The sequence below is a fragment of the Mugil cephalus genome, chromosome 19 (genome assembly GCF_022458985.1).
Source record: "Mugil cephalus isolate CIBA_MC_2020 chromosome 19, CIBA_Mcephalus_1.1, whole genome shotgun sequence".
Taxonomy (NCBI): domain Eukaryota; kingdom Metazoa; phylum Chordata; class Actinopteri; order Mugiliformes; family Mugilidae; genus Mugil; species Mugil cephalus.
Window position 1 is genome coordinate 11,493,870 of NC_061788.1, and position 24,821 is coordinate 11,518,690.

The following is a 24,821-nucleotide window of genomic DNA, read 5'->3' on the forward strand; positions in this document are numbered from 1 at the left end:
GCCATGTTGAAGCCGCCTGACTCATTTACAGTGTCTCTTTGTAGGGCTATATTATTATCATCTCCGATGGTTTGAAATGTTTGACTGGGTAGTTCTCCGTGTGTCTGCACTGGTTCCGTAATACTATTTATTTATGCTGACTTATATGGCAAACTGTCTCTATAATTATAAAGTGCAATTATTATTATATATACGAAACATGTGAGCGCTCTACATGAATTATGTCGACGGAATAACTACGTTTTGCAATGTATGACCCTAATCCCCTCCCCCCCACGCCCTTTTTTTGCCTCTTCTTAATAAAGATTGTCAAGTAAATTAAATTTTCTAAACCCTGAAAATACCGTGTTATTATGTATTAATGGTTACTATCTGGCAGACGTGCAGCCTTTATTATATTCGTGAGTGATGAACTAGTTGTGGGAAGCGGAGACATTTTTCTGGTTTTATTGCGGAAGGATTTAAAGCTTAACCACCGGGCAAATTTATATTTTTATTTATTAAGATCCATCTTTTCGCTGAAGGATTTTAGCTCCATAATATGATGTGAGTCAATCCTTGTCTCAAATACATTGGACCGGTTCCTTTTTATAAATGATGCAAGCTGGAATTTTGTTATCACTGTGAATTACATTAGCCCAGATTGATGTCCCACGCTTGAGGCGGAAGCCATTGAACACTTCAAAATACATAGATGTAAATGGAAATGTGCAGGCCCTCTCCTTAAGATATTACATTTTGATATGAAAAATACATGCTTTCTTGGTGATGAATTTTCAAGAATATTGCTGTTCGCATTATGTAGAAATGGGCCGGCTCTTACCGAGCTATTGAATTGCTAATCTTGGATGATGTGCCTGCCTGCGCTTCTTATTTTGCGTCATTTGTCCTCGTAAATTGGATGCTAAAGCTGTAATTTAGATCACCGTAGACGTAAAATGCCACTTTAAATAGCCTATTATGAAACAAATAACCCAAATGGTGTGAATGATGGCGTTAGATGTTGATGAAATAAAACTGCAATATTCAACCAAGGGCCTCGTTGCAAGAAAACAGATATGACGGAAAGGTCAGTGGGTTTGTCATTGAGGCATTGTTCTAAATGATTTCCGGCCTTTAGTCTGTTGTGTCCTGGCTTTGCTTGGAGCCGTTCCATCCCATCAGGCTGGAGAGCTGATAAACCTACAGGATTACGGACATGCTCCTCTTTCTCCTCTTTGCTCAGAGACGATTAGCTCAGGCTGGGCTCCTCCGGGAGAGGAACCAGAGCCACTCTGGCCTCTGGGACGCACTTCAGATAAGTAAGGCTGGGCAGAGGAAGAGGACGGTTGATTTAAAGGATTAAGATACGTGGAGACACATGATGAAGGGAGATTTCGCTCTGATTTACTCGTGTTTGCAAAAAAAAATAATTATTTCGCCTGCAGTCAGCCACAGAAATACTGGCGTCTGGAAACAGAATATTGTTAGTGGGGGGCCTTTAGGTCCTGTGGGTTGAGGGGAGGGGCCCCTGTGGATCGTCCCACAGGTACGAGATCAGTTTGGGATCTAGTAAATTTGGAGGCCAGGTCAACACCTTGTGCTGTTTTTCTTTTTTGAGTTGTTACTAAACAGTTTTTGTGTGTCTGTGTCAGGCTGCATCGCGCTGGGGGTGGCTGCTATCATTAAGGAGTGTCATTGCTATGGGGTGGGTGGTACATGTCTAAATAACGTCCACACAAATGACGGGTCCAAACGTTTCCCAGCAGAACATTACTGTATCATTACTGTATCGTCACAAGATGGCCAGTGTTATTTACTCCTCTCAGTGGTCATAATGTTGCGGCTGATCGACGCTCTTGCAGAATAATTGAAAACATGTATTAGAAATTAGTTATTTAATATCCCAGTAGTCAGAAATCAGAAATGTCCATTGCATAGATTGTTATCACTAAACATTTCCCTTAAATATTTCATGCAGAAGAAGAAAGACAAACTTGATTCAAGACCCTTCCCCCAAAAAAACACACAGGTTCATATCGCCACCTAGTGTGAGATTTGTGAACTGAACGTGATTTCATTCGTTTGAATCAAATGTTTTAAGATTAGGATCTCGTGGGAGCAAATTAAATTATCTAGAAACAAACTGTTTATTTATCCAGAAAATACATTTCCAATTAATATATTATATTAAAATCTGCAAATGACAAGTTTTCCTATAAAGGATATTATTTTGAGACACTATTACATCAACACCCTCACAGCCCTCAATAGGAAATGGGGGGGGGGGAACTATTGTTTTTCCCCATTAACATTTCTTTGCAGGTGAACTAAAGCTGCAAATGTCAGGTATTTATTAGCTTACTTTGAAAACACTGCATTTCTTCAGTAATGCCAAGGCACTCGTGGATTCAGGAAATTAAAAAAAAAAACTACAGAGATTAGCTCTTAAAATGTTAACAAAACAAAACAAAACGACAGCTACTGGGGCTATTGTTCCCAGTTTAACCATGGAGATAAGTCCAGGGTTCATGAGGCAGAGAAAATCAGAATGTGACACATTAACAGGATTTCCTTCCTGTAACAAAAGTGTTTACATTCTTTTTGGTGGAACAGGTGAAAGGCACCTGATAATGTCATAAATAAAGCAGCAACCCACACAATAGCATAATCCTGCCTCAGACTGAGAGCAGAGCTGCTGTTTTTATAATCCTACAAACACGAGAACAGATTTGGATATTCGTAAGACCAAATGTATAGCAATAATATTTACTAAGTCATAATCCAAGTAATAAATATCATATACTAAAAACAAAAGAAAAATTAAGAATGTTTGTGAAAATTTGAAAACTAGGCTTGTGTGAGACTCCTGCACCCAGAGTCCAGCCGTCAAGCGACGTCAAGCGACATCAAACGGTGTAGTCCAGCTCTGCATTCAGATTCGTGTACATGTCGTAGATGGCGTCCACAGTGATGGTGTAGTTGATCAGGAACTGACGCACGTTGGCCAGACAGTCCTCCTCTTTCACTTCCTCTCCTTTTGACAGAGCCTTGAGGAAGTTTGATCTGTAGGGTGCTGCGATTAGCGCGGCCTGCCGTGGACAAGAAAGACAAAAACCTACATTAAAACAAGATAGAAGCGAAACTGGACATGAATCCACATAAATGCGTGTGAATGGCAAAGGCTGTCACACAGCATCATTTAAACTCCTCATGTGATGTGTTCCATTAACCTGCGTGTGAGCTGCTGTACAGGTTTAGTCAGGTAGCCTTTGTACATGTATGTATATCACTACACGACACCAATGTTCCTTACATGGAAAATCTTCTGTACAAACCAGCCGTGGTATTTCTTCAGCGCGTGTTCATAGGCTTTGGTGACATTGACCCGAATCAGGTTTGGGTTGTTCTCATCTCTTTCTCCATCTGCCAAACTCTTTAGCAGGATCTGTATGAAACGGAGACCCCTACAGGAGAGACACGGTATTTAAAAAAAATAAATAAATAAAAAAAAAACAGGGCCTATCTAGTTCATTTCAGCAGGTTAAAGTTCAACATACAATATGACATAAGAGTGAGCTGAGGGAGCATTCACCTCTTGAGCCACATCAGAGCTAATGTTGCCCCAACTTTAGGCCACTCCGCTCCGTGGGCCTCCCGCTCTGCCTCCAGGATGTCCTGCAGGGTGACATACTTTGCAGGATCCTTCACATACACTGCACGGATTTTCTGGGGGAAAATGATTTAAAAAAAAAAAAACGCATTTGGGTTAAGTTTGCATGAAAGCCCCAGGTGGCAATTTAATCCCCAACAGTAGTGTGAAAAACACAGCAGTGCAGTGACAGAGGCCCACAGACACACAAGCACAGAGCCAGATCAGTAGTATCTCACCGTTATATTTCCATTAATGTCTGATTTGATGACCGAGAACACTGTGGACCCCAAGCAGTCTGAAAAGACAAACAGACATTTGAGAGCGTTGCCATAAAATATGAATGACTTCATCACACACGTCCCAGGCTCAGGGCGCAGGATGAATGCGAACCGGCCTTTACAAAACAGCTGTGGGGAAGTGCAGGGGAATGCATGCTCTCGGTTAAGTCACAATGAGGTCACTGTTTGCCGTGTTCGGGTGCGTAAACAAAGAGTTTCTCTATAGGCGCAGCTGTAGGCTCCGATCCCCACCGTGACCCGTCATCTCAACACAGGCCGTGTGCGAAACAACCACTTCCCATGTGAAAGATTCGCTCACGAGATCCGACAAGTGCCGAGTCACCTGAATCAACGTGTCGGGAGGAACAAGTCAGTCAAGTATGAATGGTGACGGCGCAAGCGGCGCGCCGACTCCGACTCGTACAGTCAGCCAAGCCCCCCCCCACACACACCGCTCCTCGTCTTCACAGCGCTCAGGTGGAGGTATACTCACCGAAAAACGCAGGCAGATGAGAGACGGACTCCAGGAAGGCTTTTGTGTCCACGGACTTGTCAGGGGGAAGTTCGCCGAACTGGTTCTCCAGTAAAAGAGACATGGTCTTCGCCTTGTGAGCGCCGGAATAACGCAACAGCAGCGGCAGCAGTAGCGGCGGCGGCGGCGATCAGCTCCAGGCTGAAGAGAACCCGGAACTGTGCTCTGAACAGATGGGTGGGGATCAGACAGTCGTTATCACTTTCGCCCTTCTTCCAACAGGTTGGAGACGGGCGCGTGAGCGCGCTGGAAATCTACCTCACGTCCACAACACACAACACACAAGAAATAAAGACGACAGGCGAGAAGTAGAGGTATGGAGGATCCTTTATTATACCTAAGGCAGGGATTGTTTTCAACCACAGAGGCAGTGGAAGGCTTTAAGTTACAGGGAATTAAATGTCAGGATTGACACCAGGGTGGCAAGAAACTGAATACGTGCACTTTTATTATTGTGTCTTAGACGTTTTAGTTGGTGCTTTTTTTTTTAAAAAAAAAAAAAAAAAAAAAGTAGCACACTGTTTATAATAATAGATAATGTCCCCCTGAAAAAAAAAAAAAAAAAAAAAAAAACCATATCTGGTCTGAAATGAAAATAAAGACTTGAAAAAAAAATGAATTAATGCAGAATGAACAGTATTCATAACACCGTTTGCTGTATGATAGACATTTAAGAACACAAGTTAATCTAAAGTAACTTAAATAAATGAAATGACCATCGGTGATCAATATGCATTGGATAAATAAAATGATTTCCATGACGGGGTGGAGCTTGCAGGTGGAGCAGCAGACAAGACATCCAGCCCGTGTTTAGGATATACGTGGACGACTGAGAATCTTCACAGGCATATTTCCACGCTCGACTAATGTGAGAGGGTGAAAGGTCACAGAGGAAACTTGCAGGAACAGGTCTTAGTTATGCGGGTTTTGGGTGGAGATCACCCAACACTTTACCTTATGAAAACCTAGGAAGCTACTTGAATGAGGGGGTTAAATATCTTCAAAAAAAACTAAAAAGAAAAAAAAAGAAGTTGTTGCTTTCATTTTAACTTTGTTTTAGCAATGATATGATCTGGATGACAGGGGAACTCCACAGGCAGAACACGTTTACTTCTCCTTATTCAGAAAATTCTGAAAAAGACAAGAACTAATTTGGCAAAAATGGGAACTGATCACTGAATGATTAAGACATTGCTCAACAGATGCACATTGACCCTGAAATGTCAAACGTTCATTGGCTCTTCTATACTATCCAGAGATACTTTGAATACATTTTTACTTGTGCAGCGTATTCTCGTTTTCTTGCCCGCCCCTGGTGCGAACTCATCTGGCTCACAACGAGTGTCACATTAGGCCCATGTTCTACGACAGGTACTCTAACTCTGAGGGCACAGGTACTTTATTGTTGGCTGTAAACCACGGCGGTACGTATTTGACCACAGGAAGCATCTAAAAACACCGGAGTAACGGCACCACACCAAATAAACAGAGATCACAGGTCGGCTAAAACTAACTGCCAGCTGAGACGTCCCAAACCTCAGAACAAAATGTTAGTCTGTGAGGAGCATCATGTTAAAGAAAAGCTTATGAAAATAAACATTGATATCTTCTTAGAGGTATGACATACAGTTTATAAATAGAATAGCATTTGGATTATTCTGATAAAGAATTACATGGATACATACATCTTACATATTTGCATAAATGCTATTAAAATTGATTCAGAATGGATTTTCACGCAGGCCATCGAGGCCGTTACCCACTCACACACGCTTCTCGCACACACACGTCATTAGTATGGCTGTAACATTATAACTCCAAAAAACTACTGATACTTGAACACACCTTGAACCAGCGGAGGGACTGGACCACATAAATCACCTGCTGGATGGAATTAAAAGCCCGCACACTCTCGGTACCGCCGGCCTGCTCAATGCACCGAAGCCGATTTCATAATCACAGTTCTTTTACTAAAACAAACATTTGAACATTAAGCAAGTGGCGTCACACCGACTCATCGTAATAATACTGCCAACATTTAAAATGGCAAAAGGGAAAAAAATGAACCAGCGTCACTGGAGTGGACAGAGGGTTCGACTGCTCTGATCCTCGGCGCCGGGGAAGATTTTTGGTCCTCTCTGAAAGCTCGGACGTCAAAGAGCAAAACTAACCGCCTCTGATGTGCACTGAAGACTATGGAGGAAAATACACTGTAAAAAAAAAAAACAAAAAAAAAACAAAAAAAAAAAAAAGCTCTGCACTACTGCTTTTGTTCTAATTATTGTGTATATACACGCAACATTGCACTTTCGGAGACTGAGCGGGTTAAATTTGTGAGGTAAAGAACGGTAATGTGTTTTCTCCTACAGTTTTAATGTTTGTGTACCACGGCACGAAGACAAAAAAAATAAAATAAATAAGCTTTTCATCTATTTTTTTTTTCCTTTTCTTTTTTTTTTTTAATTTTTTTTAAAAGATTTTCCCAACTCAAGGAATGTATCAGAACCACAGGCTGCATGTATAGAGGGTACGCATGTGACGTCACAGCACGTCTCCATGGTTACGGCCACTGAGTGGCAAAAAGCAACAGATGAACACGGGGATTAGCGGCATTAGTTTGAATCACAGGCTTTAATAGTGTCTAAACTGTAAAATTATTTTTATAAAAATGGGGAAGAGCTGTTGTGCAAAGCAGTCAGAGGTATATTTTTACAGATTTCTCCGACTGCTAAAGAAGAGAGAAGTAAATTGCGCTGCATCATGAAGAAATAAACTGGAATCCAGGCACAGAAACCTGGTGTTGTGCTTCACATTTAGTGTCAGGTAATATTCATTTACGCTGTATTTTTTTTTTTTGATGAAGTCAGACCTAAGTTACTTCTTAAGTTATGTTCTGGAGGACTGTCAGATAAGTTTGTAGATGTTGTTAGTTTGGTGTAGTTAGTTCGACATCAACTATTTCAGTTCCAACAGTGAATAACAATGAAACAATAAACTGAATATTAGTGATCAGTCCTCATCATCCTTTTAACGTCCGGTCAGACGCTACAGTATTGTACGGCTAACGTTACTTCTCAGTAAAGCTCCACTAGCGTTAGCATCTTTGATTTAGTCACGTTTAACTGAAATGACCTAATCCACTTTTCTAAATCCACACTAGTACGTATGGATCATTGTCAAATCTGATAATCCACATTTTTCCCGGTCTCGCTGTATTTTGCATTTCACTGTGTCTTTTCCACTCAGGGGGGCGTGGCCCCGAGCGGCAGTGACATCAATGCATACCCTCCATTTGATTCGTTTATGGACTATTGTTCTGATTCCAATATAGAAATGAGGAAGACCAAGCCAATGTCCCCAAATACATCTTTCTTTGTGGACTATTTTAACTAATGTAGAAAGATAAGTTTTTCTTGAATTAGATTCTATTGGAGCCAGCACCTGCTGCATTAAGCCACTTCCTCATTGGCTACGTCGATATTTTGTCCACCTGAACTGCTTACACTGATTTATGTGGGGAAAACAAAACACTGGTTAAGCAGAAGATTTCGCAAACAGACTCGATAAACTGTATGTTTGGTGCATCGGAAATGTCTTTGGGTTTTAGTTAGTTGTTGTTTTCTTTGGTTGTCACAGTAACAAGTTGCTTGGCAGCTTTGGCAATGTCATAGGCGCACTGGATGACCTGCTGCGTGACCAGCTGGATGTCCGACGGGCAGGGGTTGTGCACCGCCGCCTTCTGGCACTCTCCGTGGAGCCGACTCGCGCTCGAAGTCAGCAGACACAGGGACCCTCGCACTGTCTCCGAGGACGGCCTCTGCGGGGGTGGGGGTGGGGGGACGGAGGGATGATGAACGTTTGATAAATGTCGCAATCGACAGCATCCATAAATAAACAATTTGTTTGTGTTCGGCGGCCTCCAGATGTGCACAAACGTCAAGCAAAGCAATCACATAAATGGTACAACTGAGTAATGTAATGGGCAGAGTCCACCCATCTACACGAGTCGTTTTAGATTCCCTTTGGCTTTTTTCCAAACAAACAACAAATCCCTTAATTACTTGGGGGGATGGACACCGAGCTGCCGGTGGGAGTCGTCTTACCTTGGGAAACAGGGCGGCCATCTCGGTCACCGCCACGCAGATCTTTTCAGAACAAGGCAGAAAGCTGTGGGAAGGGCACACAAAAGGCTGAATGGGGCAATCCACCACTCCTCTTTATAGAAGGATAAACGCACAACAATTCACCTCCCTCGTAATGAGGATCACAAAATACGAACCGATCCTCGTGTCAACAGTGGAGACGATTAATCCCTACAACATTCACATAGTTTACAGAATAAAGTCCACTGTCTTGTTGAGTAGAACAATACTTGATGCCTGTTTTCATGACATTGCTTGATCCAGTAAACCGGTTGCAGAAAGCCCAATCAGGCATAACATTATAACCACCTTGCTAATATTGTGTAGGTCTCCTCCAAAACAGTTGTGACTCATCGATTGAGACCTTCTGAGTGGGGGCCTTTGGGTTGAGGGGAGGGGCCTCTGTGGATCAGGCTCATTCCAGTGCATCCCACAGATACTTGATCACTTTTTGATCTAGTGAATTTGGAGGCCAGGTCAACACCTTGTGCCGTTCTTCATGTTTTCTTACACTACTGGAGTAGTGTCATTGCTATGGGGCGGGGGTGCCTGGTCTGGTCTGGTCTGGTCTGGTCTGGTCTAGGTGTGTGGTACATGTCTAAGTAACATCCACACGAATGAATGCCAGGTCCAAAGGTTTCCCAGCAGGACACTGACTTGTCGCAAGATGATTGTGGTTTTAATGTTGTGGCTGATCGGTGTATCTTATAATTCGTATTTGCCATGTTTGACCCCATCATAGATTCTTGATTATGTAACTAGGCAGACACATAAAAAAGTGGTGCGGCCTTTCAAAGTAGATTGTTGGTTATTAGACAACACAACAACAAACTGCACTGCATCAACATCTTGACTGATACTCAAGCTGAAAGCAGTTTTATTTGGCCAAAGAGACCCCAGAGGCCAGTCATTTATCCGTGAACGCATGCATTAGGCCGGTGATATATTGCTGAAAGAATTATTGTTCACAGCATTCACTTAATACAGGGTCTTGGCTACGATTTTCCTATAACCGCTGCCTTCGATCTCTAACAACATAAAAGTTTGTAAATCTTAGATGCTGTGCTGTTAAGTAGCGTAAGAGCTGGTGCTGGATGGTAGACGCAGTTTATGTCAAAATATTTACACATAAAAAAAAGGATAAGATAAGAGAACATCCTCGTTAAATTACCGGGGGAAATTAAGTTGTAAAAACACAGGAAATTAATACACAAATGAAACCACAAACTCAGTGGAAGGCCACGGGGGAAAACGCGATCATGTGTTGTTTGTTTCCTGTCAGCTGCATTAACAGACACGAGACCTACCCCCAGCAGACACACAGGAAAAGGCACCAGGCTAAGAGACTCAAACTCAGCCAGTCCTGCTATCTGTGACCACGTTGCTGCCCGTTTTCTAGATTATGTGCTTCAACGTCAACGATGCAGCTCGGGTGAATGTCACCAGTCACCAGTCAGCTGGCTGGGGCGAGAGCCAGCAGCATCCTTGAGCCTGAGGACGGCTATTGAAAACCAGTGACCTAAAAGCAACTGAGCCACTTTCGCTTTTTCAAAGGCCAGAATCACAGAAATACAGCCACGGTTGCACACCGAGGCCGACAGCAGGTCAGGAAACGGGGAGAGTGAACTTTTGCTAATTCAAATATTTGATATTTTTTGAAATATCCAGGGTTGCTCAATATTGGCTTTTTCGCAAATACCCAAGTCTTCATTTCTGATTCCGATATCAACTAGATACGATACGTGTAGGCTTTTCACATAAATATGTTATAAATGCAACACGGCTTTCCAAATGTAAACGATCCCTGTCCAAAATAAGACACCAACTTCAACCTGAGTTATGGAAAACTGCCATTTTATTTATTTATTTGTTTTTTAAAGTGCATTAATTTACTGACTCAGAAACTGAACTTGGCTGTAACAGGCCATAATCTGGCAAATAATGCAATCATTTAATTATAAACTGGGCTCAGTCCACCCTGCTCTTTCATATGATTAAGACAAAAGTGCAAATAAAACCATCCATCCATACGACACGCTTAATAATTCCAAACTGGAGACATAAATTTAGTCAGGCGCCAGATGAGCAAGGTTATTCGCCGGTAAACGTTGCATTCATTGAGGCTCGGAAATGCTGAAGCCTACATAGGCTGAACATCAGTTACAAAGCCCAATACTGATATATCGAATATCGACTGATATCAGAGGGCCAATATTATCAGACATCTTTAGAAATATCATTTTTTTTTTACCTTTCATGTTTGGTCTCCTGGGCAGCTCTCAGCAGTTCCTGTATGTTCTTGGTGATCTGCTCTGTCTTACAGATGACGTCCTCTGTGCACGGCAGGGTGGCATCCTCTTCCCCCTCCTCCTCTGCCTCCACCGCATCCGAGGCTCGAAGAGGGCTGCTACAAATGCAAGAATGAACGGCTTTAAACACAACGGTGTAGGTGAAGAATTCAGCCAAGAATCGATTCAAGCAACAGAGAAGCATCTTTCAACAAAGTAATCATCCAAAAAAAATACCAGCTGCCGGCTGAAAGATTATTTTTCCCCAGCAGAACATAAATTCTCACCCAGAGCCTTGACCTAAAACCTATGGGCTGTCACGGAGAATAAATATCAGCTCAGTGATGCATGAGTGAGGATGAAGTGAAGTTCTCAGGCTCAAACGAGAAGGAAAATTTCACCGCAGCTTTTAGCCCAGATATGAGCATCAGCAGTTATTTAATTCTAAGTCACTCTAACTGACACATGTCCAAATACGTTTGTTTTCATATATATTCACATATTTTAAAGGATAGCTGAAGTATTTTCAAGTGCGGGCAAGTTTATATTAACCGAGTTCTGTGGCAGGAAGACAATAACAATAAAAAAAGAAAGATGTAAACCCTCATCTAAACACCTGTGAACCGATACTACCATGGCTTCCTCTTTTCTCTTCAAGAGAAGAAACAGTTTATCTTGTATTTAATCTCATTTAATCCCTTATTGGACATACACTTCTTATATTTGCTTCCTCTTCTGTAAATACTACATGTAGCTCACAACTTGGTATCAGCTAAATCATTTGTCATTTGTTCTTACCCAGCTTCGTCCAGTTCAGAGTGGTTGGGCGTGGTGTCATAGTCGTTCTCCATCATGGTGCTCTGTCCTTCCAGACTGCAGCCCTAAAGGGACATCAGCAGATTACCATCAATCAAACAGAATGCACTGTACGTGATTAGCGCAGACCTAATGTCACAGTAACTGTGGCCACATGAAAATTAGAATCATGCATTTCTGAAATCAAAGTTACGAGCTTCACACTTCACACCACACGTCTCATTTTAAAAAGCTGATGCAGAAGAAAAGACAGGAAATGTACAGTACGATCAGGTCGTTGTGGAGGAGCTGCGGTGGATGCGATTAGTAGTGGTGAAGAAACCCTGAGGGTTCTCTTATCAGTGGCTGTCACTAATAAGCACAGGTTTATCTACTTCCACGGACGCGGGACGCTGCCGTCCGATCGTTCAAACACCTTCCTCCGGGTGCAGAATCCTCGCGTCCCAGATACGTCTCAGATAAGTGAACTGTAGTAGAGGCACTGCAGTGCATGCATGCGGGCAGGCGGTACTGACAAAAAGCGGTTTGAAGACGCAGGTCAGGAGAGAGAAGACTGTGGGGTCAAGCAGGAGGACAGTTTGCACCGTCCCCTGAGGCTGCCTCTGAGCCGAGGGGAGTTTCAGTACTTAACCCTTCGAGATCTCTCATCCCAGGACCAGGACGGGGAAGAGGGGAAGGTAGGGAGGGAGGAAGCGGCCGTTCCCAAAGGACCCCTACCAATCTAGAAAGGGGTCAAACCAAGTTGAGCATACTCTATTGAGATGCAATGAATGACTGAATGAATAAAAAAACCCAACACCAGCCCCGAGCCAGGCATCATTATTTGGGACAGTCGGGATGAGGAACGCCGGTGCGTGTTTGCGGTGCTTACGTTGGTCGGGAAGGGCTGTAAAACGACTCCGTCGTCGTGCCGAGCGGTTTCCGCCCGGTGGGGGTACTGCCTCGGATTGGAGCCCGTCTCGTACATGGACATGGCGCGACCTCCGCGGGGAGGGTGTCGACCGAAGGGCCCCTGGGGGTGCTGCTGTCCGCTGGGGGTTTGCCATCGCAGTGATGTGTTTTCAGTCTGCAGGGAGTTCAGCTGTGGAGAACAAAACATCTTTCAGTCCCACTCTAGCTGGAGGCCGACCTCCTCACAAAAGCTCGGCTATCAATAATAGAGCGGAATACAACTAAGCCTCCAGGTGGATCAGCAGTTCCTCTAAGTTGTTGTGTTTGTGGGATGCTCTTCAAGGTTTTTTCTCACAACAGAGGGACTGTTTTCCTGACAAATGAAATGCTGACAGTGTGTGTTTATGGAAACTGTTGAAGTGGAACCTCTTGAGAAACTGCCACTGAAAAGGTTGCCGCTATTATCGTGAACAGATCTTAGAAACTGCAAAAACAAGTAGTGACACTGGATAATTATGAGGATTCCTTATTAGTGTGGGAGTTGTCATGTTAAGTCCAAAATGGAGGCAGTGAGGGCGTAGAGAGGCCAGTCGTAGCCACATAACATAAAAGTTATGTTGCCTGTACTGTGGTTTTTGTGTGACACTATGGAAGACGTGAAAATATTAAAATATTTCAGAGGCTATTTAGGACTTCACCTCAGGAAAGGTCTTGGAGCAGAGTGTTGCTGTGTCAGCAGTTCAGGTTTGGATCGGTGCAACAAGGGCGAGTAACGAAAGACAAACTTTGGTCAAAGAGACAATGAACCAGCAGGAGGAGACAGTACGTCATGTCATCGCTACAACTGCAGAAGGAAAGAAGCTGAGCTGTGGAGAAATCTGACACGCAGAGGAAAACCACAACTGCAGGGTGTCAAACTGAGTAGCCTTAACCTTTTAAAGTAATTTACTCTATAAACTGTATTTGCCAAGGATGCAAATTTGTGTGTATACTTAGGTTTAGGCACATTATTGGCAACATTATCAGGTGCATGCGGGTCTAACAGAGGCAGCTGAGGGAAGAACACGGTAGGTTTTGCCTGAGGGACTGCACATGAACAGAATAGCTTGACTAAACTGAGTTTAGTCAAGCTATGCAACACCGCATCAGGGTGTGGGGTAGAAAATTTCACAGAAGACTTCTTTAAAACTCAGCAGGGAAAAAGTAAAAAGCATGCTCATATGTCTGAACACTCCCAGGGCCAACTAGAAGTTTTCTGAAAGACACGAGGAGCTGGGTCATAATAAAATTAGACATAAAATAGTTGTGGGTTGTTATGACCTGCCAATATTTGTTACATGCGTTATGGAGGTGTCATGAGTCCTACTCAGTGACATTTCAGTTATAATGAACTTCTAACTCCAGCGAGACTCTCTCCAGATTCACCCACACTCAAGCAGTCGGGTGGTTTATAATTGGCAGATGAGGATTCTCCAGATTTATGGTGATGGATCATAATGTTCTCGGTGGCGACCGTTTTTGGGGCTGGTGCTTGGCTCTTTTGACATCTAGCCTTGGGACCCGACATAAATCCTCTCCCCGCTTTACGTCACAAAGGCCTATAACATTAATCTTGTTTTGCTGCTTCGCTCTAGTGCATAGCAGGGGGAGTCTGGTGACCGTTAATGACTACCACAAGAATTTTAACTTATTCAGAAGAACAGCAACCCGCGTTCTCAGTTATAAAAGAGGAGCATGTGACTTCCCTCAGGTGTTGGTGCAGCTAAAAGGAGCCACAGTTTAACATATGATCACAGTCATACTACACATTGTATAATCTATCTATCTGACTAGTATGTAGCAATAGAGAACAGGAACTGCCAATAAGGAAAATAAAGCAATAAATGATTATTATTGACTGACTAATTCATTTATTTGTTGTTTATTTATTTATCGGGGTAGTGTACTGTACTGTATTTTTCCTTAATACCCATCCATTTATTTCTCGAACTCATTTAGTTCGGTCACTTCTATTTGTAGGTTGGTCATTTATATATTTATATATATTTCATATTGGCAATTTCAGCCCTCAACGGGGAAAGGTGTTATTAATAAGTAGCCATTTCATTAATGTCAAGACAAAGGAATAAAATGCAACTTGTAAAATTAACTCTTATTTATGGATGTTGAAATATTGTGTACTATTATCTAATTAAAGTAACAGAATCCAGTCTGAGTACAATGCACGTTGCCTATACGTTCTGGTGTGACTAACCTTGCTCTGCATCACCCTCAGCTCTTCACTGAGGTGACAGTTGACTTTGAGAAGCTGCTGTATTTTGGCTTCTGATGCAGTGAGGGCAGTCTTCACCTCCATAAACTCCTGCACCGTGATTGGCCCGTCAGACAGATCAGAGGACTCCGAACTCTGCAGCAAAACACACGTCAACAGGATAGAAGGCGCGTGAAAAGCGAAGCAAGATGTTGTCTTCAAAAGTACCTGCTGAATCCAGAAGACCCTTACCTTGGTCCTTCCGTCATTGCAGCTGTCCCCGCACGTGGCCTCCTGCACCGGATCCTCATCTGATGCCACGCTGTCATAATCTGGCTGGTCATTGTCCTGGCTCTCGCTGTTATGGCGGCTGTCTATCCCCTGAAGGATCAGCTCCACATTCTCTGAAGGCAGAGTGCAAGATCAAAGGATTAAAGATCAAACATGAATGTGGGCTACAGGCAGCTGTGTAATGCAAAAGGCTTAGGACCACATGTACTTTACCAAAAAACAGTTCCTTCCTCTTTACTACCCTTTACAATATGCTTCGAGCATGCAAAAAGTAAAAATAACCGACCTCGCTGTAGGTTGCAACACGCTGGATTTGTCTTTCTTTTTGATTCACACGTGGCGTACACATGCACAAGTGCAGCCCATGTAACTGTGCGCACATGTTTCAAATTAGCAATGCAAAAATACTGACTTTCTGCATCTGATTTGCAACAACTAATTATGACTTTCTCTGCAGCTGTTCATCTTGTTCATATGCTAATGAGCACATTTACTGCAGCACCAACATTACATGGCACAAAGCAGAAGTACATTAGCATGGGAGGAATTCAAACTCGGTCAAAATTAAAAATCGTGAATCATACCTTTAGGACTTTCACAGGAATTCCCCCACTGCCGCCGTTTAGCATCCGTTAGGATATCGATGACCAGGGTGGCAAATTCGTGAGCACTAAACCTTGCCAGTTTTTGGCGACCCTGAGACAACAAATGCAACAAAAAACACATGAAGAAAAGTAGAAGATAGAGCAGAACGATTAAACACAACATTCACACAGCAAACTTCTTGGGGGGGTGGGGGGCAAACACTTGCCTGGTTTCTGGTAGAAGAGTATTCAGGGTTGACGGGAAGAAAAGGTACAACAGTGGTGTCCGTCACAAGTGTGCTATGGTTCTGAGTGGCCAAACACACTAGGACAAAAACACAAAGTAAGTTGAATTTAAATCCTAATACAGTTTAATTTAAAAAAACAAAAACGAGCAAAAGCGTTATATACAACATGTGTGTCTTAAATCCACCTGCATCCGTTTCCCTTCTGTCAACTTCATCATAAACATCCATGGCAAGTTCTTCAAACTGATGGTTACTTAACTGGAAGAGAAGCAAAGCAGAATTTCCAGTTCACTTTTAGAACAACTACATTCATGAGGAGGGAAAAAAAAAAGATGTTAAAGAGTCTCACCGATTGCAGCTTCTTCTTTGCAGCTTTTGCAAACTCTGACAAATCCAGACTGCTTTGGACAAAATATTCAAATTGATTATTGTTGCACTAACAAACATCTCACAAGGAGGGAGGCGACAGGAAAACTAACAAACATACTTACTTATTTCTTACCCATCCAATGCAGCATAAGAAAAAACAGAATAGTGATTACACTGTGGATGTCTATCGTGCTTTACAATAAAAGCAATACAAGGATGATATGCGAGATGACAGCACCACACTGATTTGTTTCCTGTACATTGAACGGATCTCAACCTTTGCAACTAAGGTGGAAAAATAGTCACAGCTTGTAGCTATTACCTGTCTGCCATCTGTGGAATGATGAAATGTTGCCCATTTCTGTGGTCTGTAACACAGTAAGATCATAACACAGAGTGATTACCATAGAAGATGTAAAAAAAACAACATCAACAGTCTAATGTTATTCAGCAGCTGTCCTCTGAGCTTCTACAGTACTCACCTGGCCGTCGACCACAGAGGTAAAATGTTAATCGGTCAGTAAGTTCATACTGTATCTCCACAAGCCTCTCTGCCAGCTCCTGATGCCCAGTTTGTCTGCACATATTGCAAATAAAGTGTTTCAAAGATATGTCACTGTACCATGTAGGAAAATGCCTCAAGTCGAGCTTATAGCCTTTCAAATTACATGCGAATGTGTCTCCAAACAGTGAGTCACTGATACCCCTTTCCCCCCACATCAAAAATACAGAGTTGCAGACATGGGATTTTCAGACCCGGGTCGACCAGCCTTTGGTGTGCCTTCACATCGCCAGCAGCCCCAGGTCTGACCTCCCACTGGAAGAGCTGTGTGCCTGTTTTTTCCTCCCTCTCATACGTCACTGAGTCAACAACAACATCATTACACATCATCATTGTGCCAAATCTCCTCTTCTCCTTGGATGCAGAGAGGCTGACAGATCTCACGGTTTTGCCAGTATGCTGCCATGATGGATAAAAAAGTGTGCCATATTGCCATAGAGCTGTATATAAACACAGCGCAGTTCACGTCAAGATTCCCTGGTCCATTAATGATTGTGTAAAAACACATTTGATTTGTTTGACAGAAAAAATGGACAAAAATCTCGGCCCTTCAGAGATCAGCCTCTTATGGGAGAAGACCAAAACTTTGCTCTGTTTTTGCACATAGCCCTGGAGCTTCTACAATGACACAGTCTGACAGGCCATCCAGTGAAAAATCGTAACGTGAGAAGCAGATACTTCAACGTCATCTTGTAAATTAGCAGGTCGACGCCTGTTCCTGTTCGCATGAAGCCGATAAAATAACGGGTCGACCCGTGATTTTCACTCAATGTGAAAGGGGCTTTATTTAAACATGTAACTCGCTTTTAATCTGATGTATTTTGCACTAAAGAGAACTAGATTGTGTGTTTGTGGTTGTCTTTCAGCACCAAACAATAAAGAATATTTATTTTATTTTTTATTTTTTTGGTGCAATGATTCATAACATTAGGAGAACAAAGTCAACATGTTCCAACATAACAGTCCAGCACTAAATCCTACTTCACGACTTTAAGAATGTTCAGTTTTTGTTGAAACAGTGTAAGACATGTGGTAAACCGTATGATCATTGTGGAGCATGTAATTTAAACTGTACTGAATTAAACACAAAAGTGTCTCTGTTATATAGGCCACTGACTAATACGGGGTTGTCAAAATGAACTTAAGAACTACAAACCAAAGACTCCAACATCTCTCTCACTTAATTTAAACAAATACTGAATATCATAACATTTAAAAGGTAAATGTTATTTACCTTCCTTATACCTTATTTAATGCAGGACTAGTGGAATGCTTTCATTTTCGCTCGTGAACCTAATGAACAAGTGAATGTGGTACTGTACAATGTAATGTATCATATAATAAGTGTCTTGCATGTAGCATGGTGAATTACTGTCAGCTACACTATATCTTTTTCTTCTTCTTCATTCCAACTTCTTGTATAATAGCTGAGTCAGCCAGCTCCCTGACTTTGTCCTTCCACTTCTGCCTCCACCATTCCCTTATTGAATTAGTCAGACTGACATAAAGTCACTAGTGTCTGTGTCTACTGTTCATTGTAGTGTAAAGCATGTTAAACATTTGAGCCACTGCGGCTGGCCACATATTTTTTTCCCCCCCAGTTTCTAACTTAACTCTTTCTATCACGGTTTCCCTCTTGTTACCGTCGCTTTAAGAAAGAAACATTACTCCATTAACACCTCACTGTATAAATAGTATGCACGCATCTGTATTTTTTCCTGTCTACGTATTTAAACCTTTACAGGGTATGTATCATTTCCTGTTCTCTAATGGACTGTCTGTGAAGGTGATGCTTGCAGCTGCATCACACATTAGACACAGAAACTGCAACTATAGTTAAAGGTGCTGGCATTTTGTTATGTTCTGTGTGCACATACACCACAGAACTCATCAGGAACCACTGGGGACAAGTGGTAAAATGCTTTAGTAACATCTGATTTGTTGGTTCAAAGTATCCAATGTCAACATCTAAAAAAAACTAGTACAACAAATTTAAAAACTGAAAATGCAGGCCCGTATTTTACCTTGCACAATCAATAGGGGTCTTTCCATTGGAGTCGAGAGCTCCGGGGTCTGCTCCGTAAACCGCCAACAATTCTGCTTGTAACATCTGACCTGCTTTTGCCGCTATGTGTAATGGAGTGTTTCCTTTCTCCTATTGTCCAAAAAAACAATGATTGACCATTAGTATTATGTCATCTTAAACCCAAGAGAGTCTATGTTTGGCTTATTCCACTAAGCTTACCGGATGGAAGAAGTTGGCCTGCGCTCCTAAAGATAAAAGTCGTAAGCATGTCTCGAGGTTCCCAGTCCGAACACTGGAATGGAGTTGCTGAAAGAAAATCGACGAGTAGTTTGAGTGTGAGTTCAATAAATACCTGCCAAGAACTGGAATGTAATGTATTATCCTGCTGGAAATTTCCTTTGAATAGAAAGTTTAATTATTACATCCTTTTGAATGGGTGTATCATAGTTAGGTGCACTTTTGTCTTATAAAACACAAAGAAATTAGCCAAATTAACCATAAACGCAACAATCAGGACATTTAAAGAATCCATATACAGTAAATGGCCCATACCATTTCTGAAAATAACAGAAAAAAATACTAATAATGACGTTCCCACTAAGCTTTTTCACATGACATAAGTGTGATTTGTTTTAACATCAAACACAGAATGTAAACAAAGCCAATAACAGGGAATTTTCACCTTGCCGAGGTCTTTTGCGGTTACACTGTCGTCCTCCCGACAAGGCATCCGATGAACGTACGCCAACATCTGATATTTTGCCTTGATGAACTCTGTCTTGTTGGGACTGTAAAAAAACAACAATGACCAACCATCACTGCCACATTAAAGTGATTCACTATTTTTGTTTGAGACAAATAACACTATTAACATTGCAGATTAATAGTGAAATCAAACACGATATTTTGTACTGTTACTGCATACATAAATGTGCAGTATTTGATTAGTGGCTATTTATTTCTCCATTTTGTAATCAACTATATCTCCCAAACAAAATATTCTTAAATCATGCTGGCACTTGAGTCAAGAACCCTTCAGACTCTTGCAGTTACAGTCGCAAAATAATTCAAATACAAACTGAAGTGCATCTGTCTTCTGACATATAGTTTACAATAAAAGTGAGGACGTAAACAACAGAGCACAACTTTGATATCAACAACATAAACTATCCCTTGATACTACAGTACTTCCTTGAGGGTGAAAGTGGCACACAAGCTAAAGCTGCTGCAATGGGCAACATTCAACCAAAATGTCTGGATAGTCCCTCAAGAATATGAAAGTACACTTGGAGCCTTCGAGAACTGAATTTCATTTGCTTCCTCCAATTGAAGTATTTAGTTCTCGTTGGTTCTTTGGGAACGTTGCAGCAGCACAGTGGCGTCACGAGACAGATCCAAGATGGCCGCATCTGAGTGTTGTCTGGTGATTGAATGCGTTTGCTTCGAGTGTGACGGTTGAACTCTGCGAGGCTGTGTTTACGCGTGACTGTTTATCTTTACTCGACCAGCCAGACACCACACTGACATGGTGTTTATATCTGGCAACAAATGTGGGTGACTACATCACATCTGTCAGCCCTGCAGATTTTATTTTTGTTTACTTAGGTCCTCAGAAGGTCCTATGTACATGCCGCTTGACAATAACAATGAGAGAATAAACCCTTTAAAATTCTTTTTGTTGCACAATCCTTCAGCTGAACAACAAAACTGTCCCCCCGACCGCAAACAGCTAAACGCTCACTTATTTTCTCATCTGCACACCGATCGATCAAGAAAGGTCTCTCTAAGTTACTTGAAGCCGACTGCTCATGAGTCATGCCTATTGTGCATAAGGTCAATTATAAGTGTTCACTGACCTTAACTACGCAAATCAATGTTCCAATAGAGCTTTATATCAAAGTGCGAGCAAGCGTCGCGTAATAGGCACTGACATTATCAAAATGTCTAAAATCACTTACTGCACTCTGTCCTGGGGGTTGGCTTTGCGCTTCCCACTCACTGAGGAGGAAGGATCCAGAAGACTATGCTCCCATATGGAGTTAGCTCCGTTGCCATACAGTGTCTGGACCATCTAAAACAAGAAACAACAACATCAACAACTGAAAAAGAAAATCCAGTGACCTTTATGGCTGCCCCACTTACTCGGCGATTGTGTAACATCTGTACTACACGCTGCGAGTTACGTATTTAAACACTAAATAGATCCACTGTTGATTTGTGGGGGCTGTGTCCCCGTTTCCCTCATACCTGCAGCTGAGAGGACGGCCACGCAGAATGAGTCAGATGCCGAACTTGAGAGCTGTGTCGCCCGAGACCTCGATGGATGCTGCAGCACTCATCACAGATCAACACACCCCTGTTAACAGAGGCCCACCGGGGCTCTGCAATACACATTAGATTAGAAAAGATTCAACTTTATTGTCATTACACATGTACAGGTACAGAGCGACGAAATGCATAAATAGTGTGGTATGTAGGTGGTGTGGTACAGGTTGTTTTTACAGCATACGGACAATATTTACAGATGAAAACCTATGTACAGGTGAGACCATGTATACAGGTGAGTGACCAAGATATACACAATGACTGATTTAAGTACTACGAACATATTGTGCAGATGGATGTGTGCGTTACATGTAACTACAAACAGGAGCTTAATTTACACTAGAGGAAATGGCAGCTGATAAAGTAAGCGATACAAAATAAGTGAATAAGTGCATAAATAATTAACAGTAACTACCTAATGTTATCAAAACTAGTGCAATACATGCACGTGCGGCATTTGTTAACACTTAATCAATCTAACATCGTATGAAGAATAACATTTAATACATTAATCTGCCCTAACCAGACGAGGATATTCGCCAGCTGGGGTTAGATGCCTTCCTATGTCTTCGCTATAACCAGACACACAACCAGCCGTAGTGCAACAACATTTATCAGCATTAACACGGCACAGCCTTGGTGAGCTAGCTAATTTATCTAAATATGCTACGTAACGGAACAACAGCACATTATTAAAGACATTTCAAGCAAAGTGATGAAGTTAATGTGATTAACAGACACGACTTATGTTTAACCAAACGTTTCAAAAAGCATTAAATGTACACCTATGACAATTAGCCACATATCTATTAGTCAATTAGTTAGCGTGCGGTAGCGTTAACCGGGTTAGTTGTAGATGGAGCTAGCTCCGGGGTTAGCTCGGAAGCTAACCCCGGAGCTAGCCTGTTTGTTTGGCTTCATACCCGGAGAACTGCAATCAGCGCAGACCTCTCTGCTTCGCACTCGCTTTGACATCCCCTCAGTTAAAAAAATCCTCACAGTCCGACAAGAGCAAATGTGTGAAGGGCACGATAGAGAACTAGCTACACTGAAATAAAAGACAGGATATTCCGCCCCGGCAGATTGTATTTAACACTTAAGGCAGCCAAAGCGACTGGGTCCGTCCGTCCGCCCTCCCTCCTACTGCCGAACAAAGCGGTGTCCCGTTCCAACACTTCTTACACACAGCCTCCTCCTCCTCCTCTGTGCCTCCTCTGTGCCTCCTTGACTGCCTCTTTCCTCCCTTCTTCCCTTCCCTATGTCACTACACATCACCCAGATACATTAAAATGAGGGTCTTTTTAAGAAGTGCATGAATATGAATAAACTCTGTTGGCCTAAAGCCCACCTTAAGTGGACCCACAATATAATCTACATATTTCCTTCTACAACCAGCTTTCTGAGGTAAATCTGGTTAGATATAGGAATCAGTTTCATTGGCCAATTATGTGTGCACACACAAGGAATTTGACTCCCGTAACCTTTTCTCACTTGTACAAAAAACGCAGAACTTAGATAATGTTAAATATGAATAATGTGATCCACTACATTCTTACGCAACCATCCTACAAGATGTGAGGTGTTCATTTCCTTAACATATATAAAATTGTTCAAATTAGTTCCACATTGATTAATTACAAAATTAAACTGATGTATTTAGACCATTAGAACATAAGCGCTGGTTCAGACACTTGTAAACATACACATCATCACATTAGACAACATTAGGCGACTTCTTTTTGGTATCTATAATAAATATATAAGGCAGTTATGATCAGCGTTCATGCAGAGGTAGACCTTGAAGACCACATTTGACCTGAGAACGTTTCGTTGATCTAAGTCTTACTGAGAGGCATAGGGAGGCAATTTAAAATGTGCTGTGAAGTTACTATATATGGTTCCTTGCCCCATAAAGGGTTAATCGCAAACTCTAAAAACCTTTCTTTTCATGCATTTTGTTTTTGCTGATAAAATCTGTGTGCTTTCAGAATTATTTGGCATTGACTTATATTTTTTACTATTAACATCCCAAATGCATTTGTCTCATGTTAAGTCACAATCTTGATCACTTTGGCAATGACTTCGTTAGAAGTATGCACATTGCACCACACGCATAGTGCTATGTTAAGTCATTGCTACCTAGCAGTCACGAACAGCGATGAGTCAGTCAGATGAGTCTTTCTTCAGTCTATCTTTGGCGTGGTTTTCAGAGATACGATTAAAGCAAAAAAAAAAAAAAAAAAAGCTCTTCTTTATTCAGCATAGAACATGTCAAGACAGTGAAATATCACACACAGTGATACATAGTGAGAGAACGGAGAAAGGTGCATAATATCTTTCATATTTTGCATATTCTTAAAAGTGACCTTTTGTTTCCTTGAAGGACAGCACTCTTAGAAATATATGAGTTCCTCATCTGGAATTGTTCTGAAAACATTTTATTGGCGGTATTTCTTTCCCTCTTCATGTTTGTGCAAAGGTTTGGTATGCAGTAAACGGCACTGTTCAAGGACTTCGGTCAACCATATATACACTTAAAGACCTGTGAGTCAGAACATTTTCAAGAAAGATTCTTTATGTAAAGTCACAATCAAAAGTTGATGATGCTGGCACTCGTTGAGATACCTTTGGTGCAGAGGATCATCACGGTTGAACTGGTGCAAAAAATAAATCACTTAAACATGAGACAGAAAAAGAGGACCTTTATTGTCGATATAGATAATAGATTAATGGGGATCTGAACTCTGATGTGAGATTTTAGCTCATGTGTGTCCGTGGTTCACCGTCAGTGCAAGCAAACCAAGCAACTAAAGGGGTATATTTTGCAATGACAACCATAAACCATGTTAAACTTATCTAGGACCTACGGTCTATTGACTACTAATATTGCACAATCGCAAAAGAGTTTCCTAGTTTCGAACTGAGTGAATAGATCTATGCACGGGGATCCCCAGGACCTAGGATCACCACAGACCACCCCATCTGGTTTGATCACAGTGGGACCAACATTTTCAAGTTAACAAGGGATGGGGCGCTTCACCAGGTACTCTACAATCACACCACCTAATCCCAGCCGAAATAACTCAGGATAAGTTGTAAAGCAAAGCTAAGGATACCCGGCCACAAAGTGAACAACATCCTCCCCTGAGACGGTTTGAAAAGCTGCTGACGACATCTGCAGCTGGTTGAGTGAATGTTAAAGCATTCGTGCATGCAGACACTTTCAAACACATTTTTGCTGACTACACTTGTGACTACACCACACGTGTGAAGTTCTGGAGTATTTAGTATTCTTCACTGTAAAATTGTAAAGAAAAACTTCATTGAGTACAGAGAGACCTTTAGCCGTCTGGGCTGCAATGCTAACAAATGTGTAACAAATATGACCTTAAATTAAAATATAAGGTAGTTTAACAATCAATTATTGTTGAGAACAGTATTCTGGGAAGGTTGCATTTGACTTTGGTATTAAATCAAATGTCAGTGGAGGTTCTCAGTCACCCCATGGTATATCCAAAAATAAAGCTAAAACTCAAGATAATGAACCTGGTAAGTGTTCTTGAAGATATTTTGCAACTCGTTAA

At 41.8% G+C, this 24,821-nt stretch overlaps 2 protein-coding genes across 7 annotated transcripts; both read right to left on the reverse strand.

Annotated features, from left to right (window-relative positions):
• Nucleotides 1-1,862: 1,862 nt before the first annotated feature.
• LOC124996824 (glycolipid transfer protein-like) lies at nucleotides 1,863-7,528 on the reverse strand. Its single transcript, XM_047570157.1, has 5 exons — nucleotides 4,406-7,528; nucleotides 3,871-3,929; nucleotides 3,575-3,708; nucleotides 3,296-3,446; nucleotides 1,863-3,071 (listed from the first exon to the last, which is right to left on the reverse strand). The coding sequence occupies exons 1-5, from the start codon at nucleotides 4,506-4,508 to the stop codon at nucleotides 2,889-2,891; spliced, it is 630 nt and encodes a 209-aa protein (XP_047426113.1). The 5' UTR covers nucleotides 4,509-7,528; the 3' UTR covers nucleotides 1,863-2,888.
• Nucleotides 7,529-7,600: 72 nt separating this feature from the next.
• On the reverse strand, nucleotides 7,601-22,402 carry git2b (G protein-coupled receptor kinase interacting ArfGAP 2b). Of its 6 annotated transcripts, none has more exons than XM_047570721.1 (21): nucleotides 22,161-22,402; nucleotides 21,160-21,293; nucleotides 20,871-20,983; nucleotides 19,595-19,700; nucleotides 19,132-19,218; nucleotides 18,911-19,041; nucleotides 16,807-16,901; nucleotides 16,647-16,692; nucleotides 16,447-16,452; nucleotides 16,305-16,353; nucleotides 16,141-16,213; nucleotides 15,935-16,032; nucleotides 15,708-15,819; nucleotides 15,085-15,236; nucleotides 14,836-14,988; nucleotides 12,562-12,771; nucleotides 12,322-12,411; nucleotides 11,673-11,755; nucleotides 10,838-10,993; nucleotides 8,548-8,611; nucleotides 7,601-8,261 (listed from the first exon to the last, which is right to left on the reverse strand). In XM_047570721.1, the coding sequence occupies exons 1-21, from the start codon at nucleotides 22,210-22,212 to the stop codon at nucleotides 8,052-8,054; spliced, it is 2,220 nt and encodes a 739-aa protein (XP_047426677.1). In that variant the 5' UTR covers nucleotides 22,213-22,402; the 3' UTR covers nucleotides 7,601-8,051. The 6 variants fall into 6 exon arrangements, with proteins under 6 accessions (XP_047426677.1, XP_047426676.1, XP_047426680.1 ...); XM_047570720.1 differs by having other exon boundaries at nucleotides 16,305-16,356; XM_047570724.1 differs by lacking the exon at nucleotides 16,447-16,452.
• Between the last annotated feature and the right edge of the window lie 2,419 nt (nucleotides 22,403-24,821).

Bases quoted from the DNA above. Each gene is read 5' to 3' on its own strand.
- git2b (XM_047570720.1), bottom strand. From the start codon at position 22,212: ATGTCAAAGCGAGTGCGAAGCAGAGAGGTCTGCGCTGATTGCAGTTCT. The intron at 20,984-21,159 runs GTATGAGGGAAA...TTCTTGTTTTAG, and splicing joins GGCCGTCCTCTCAGCTGCAG to ATGGTCCAGACACTGTATGG. The intron at 15,820-15,934 runs GCAAGTGTTTGC...TTGTTGTCTCAG, and splicing joins ACTCTTCTACCAGAAACCAG to GGTCGCCAAAAACTGGCAAG.
- LOC124996824 (XM_047570157.1), bottom strand. From the start codon at position 4,508: ATGTCTCTTTTACTGGAGAACCAGTTCGGCGAACTTCCCCCTGACAAG. The intron at 3,930-4,405 runs GTGAGTATACCT...TTGTCTTTTCAG, and splicing joins TCATCTGCCTGCGTTTTTCG to ACTGCTTGGGGTCCACAGTG. The intron at 3,709-3,870 runs GTGAGATACTAC...ATTTTCCCCCAG, and splicing joins ACATTAATGGAAATATAACG to AAAATCCGTGCAGTGTATGT.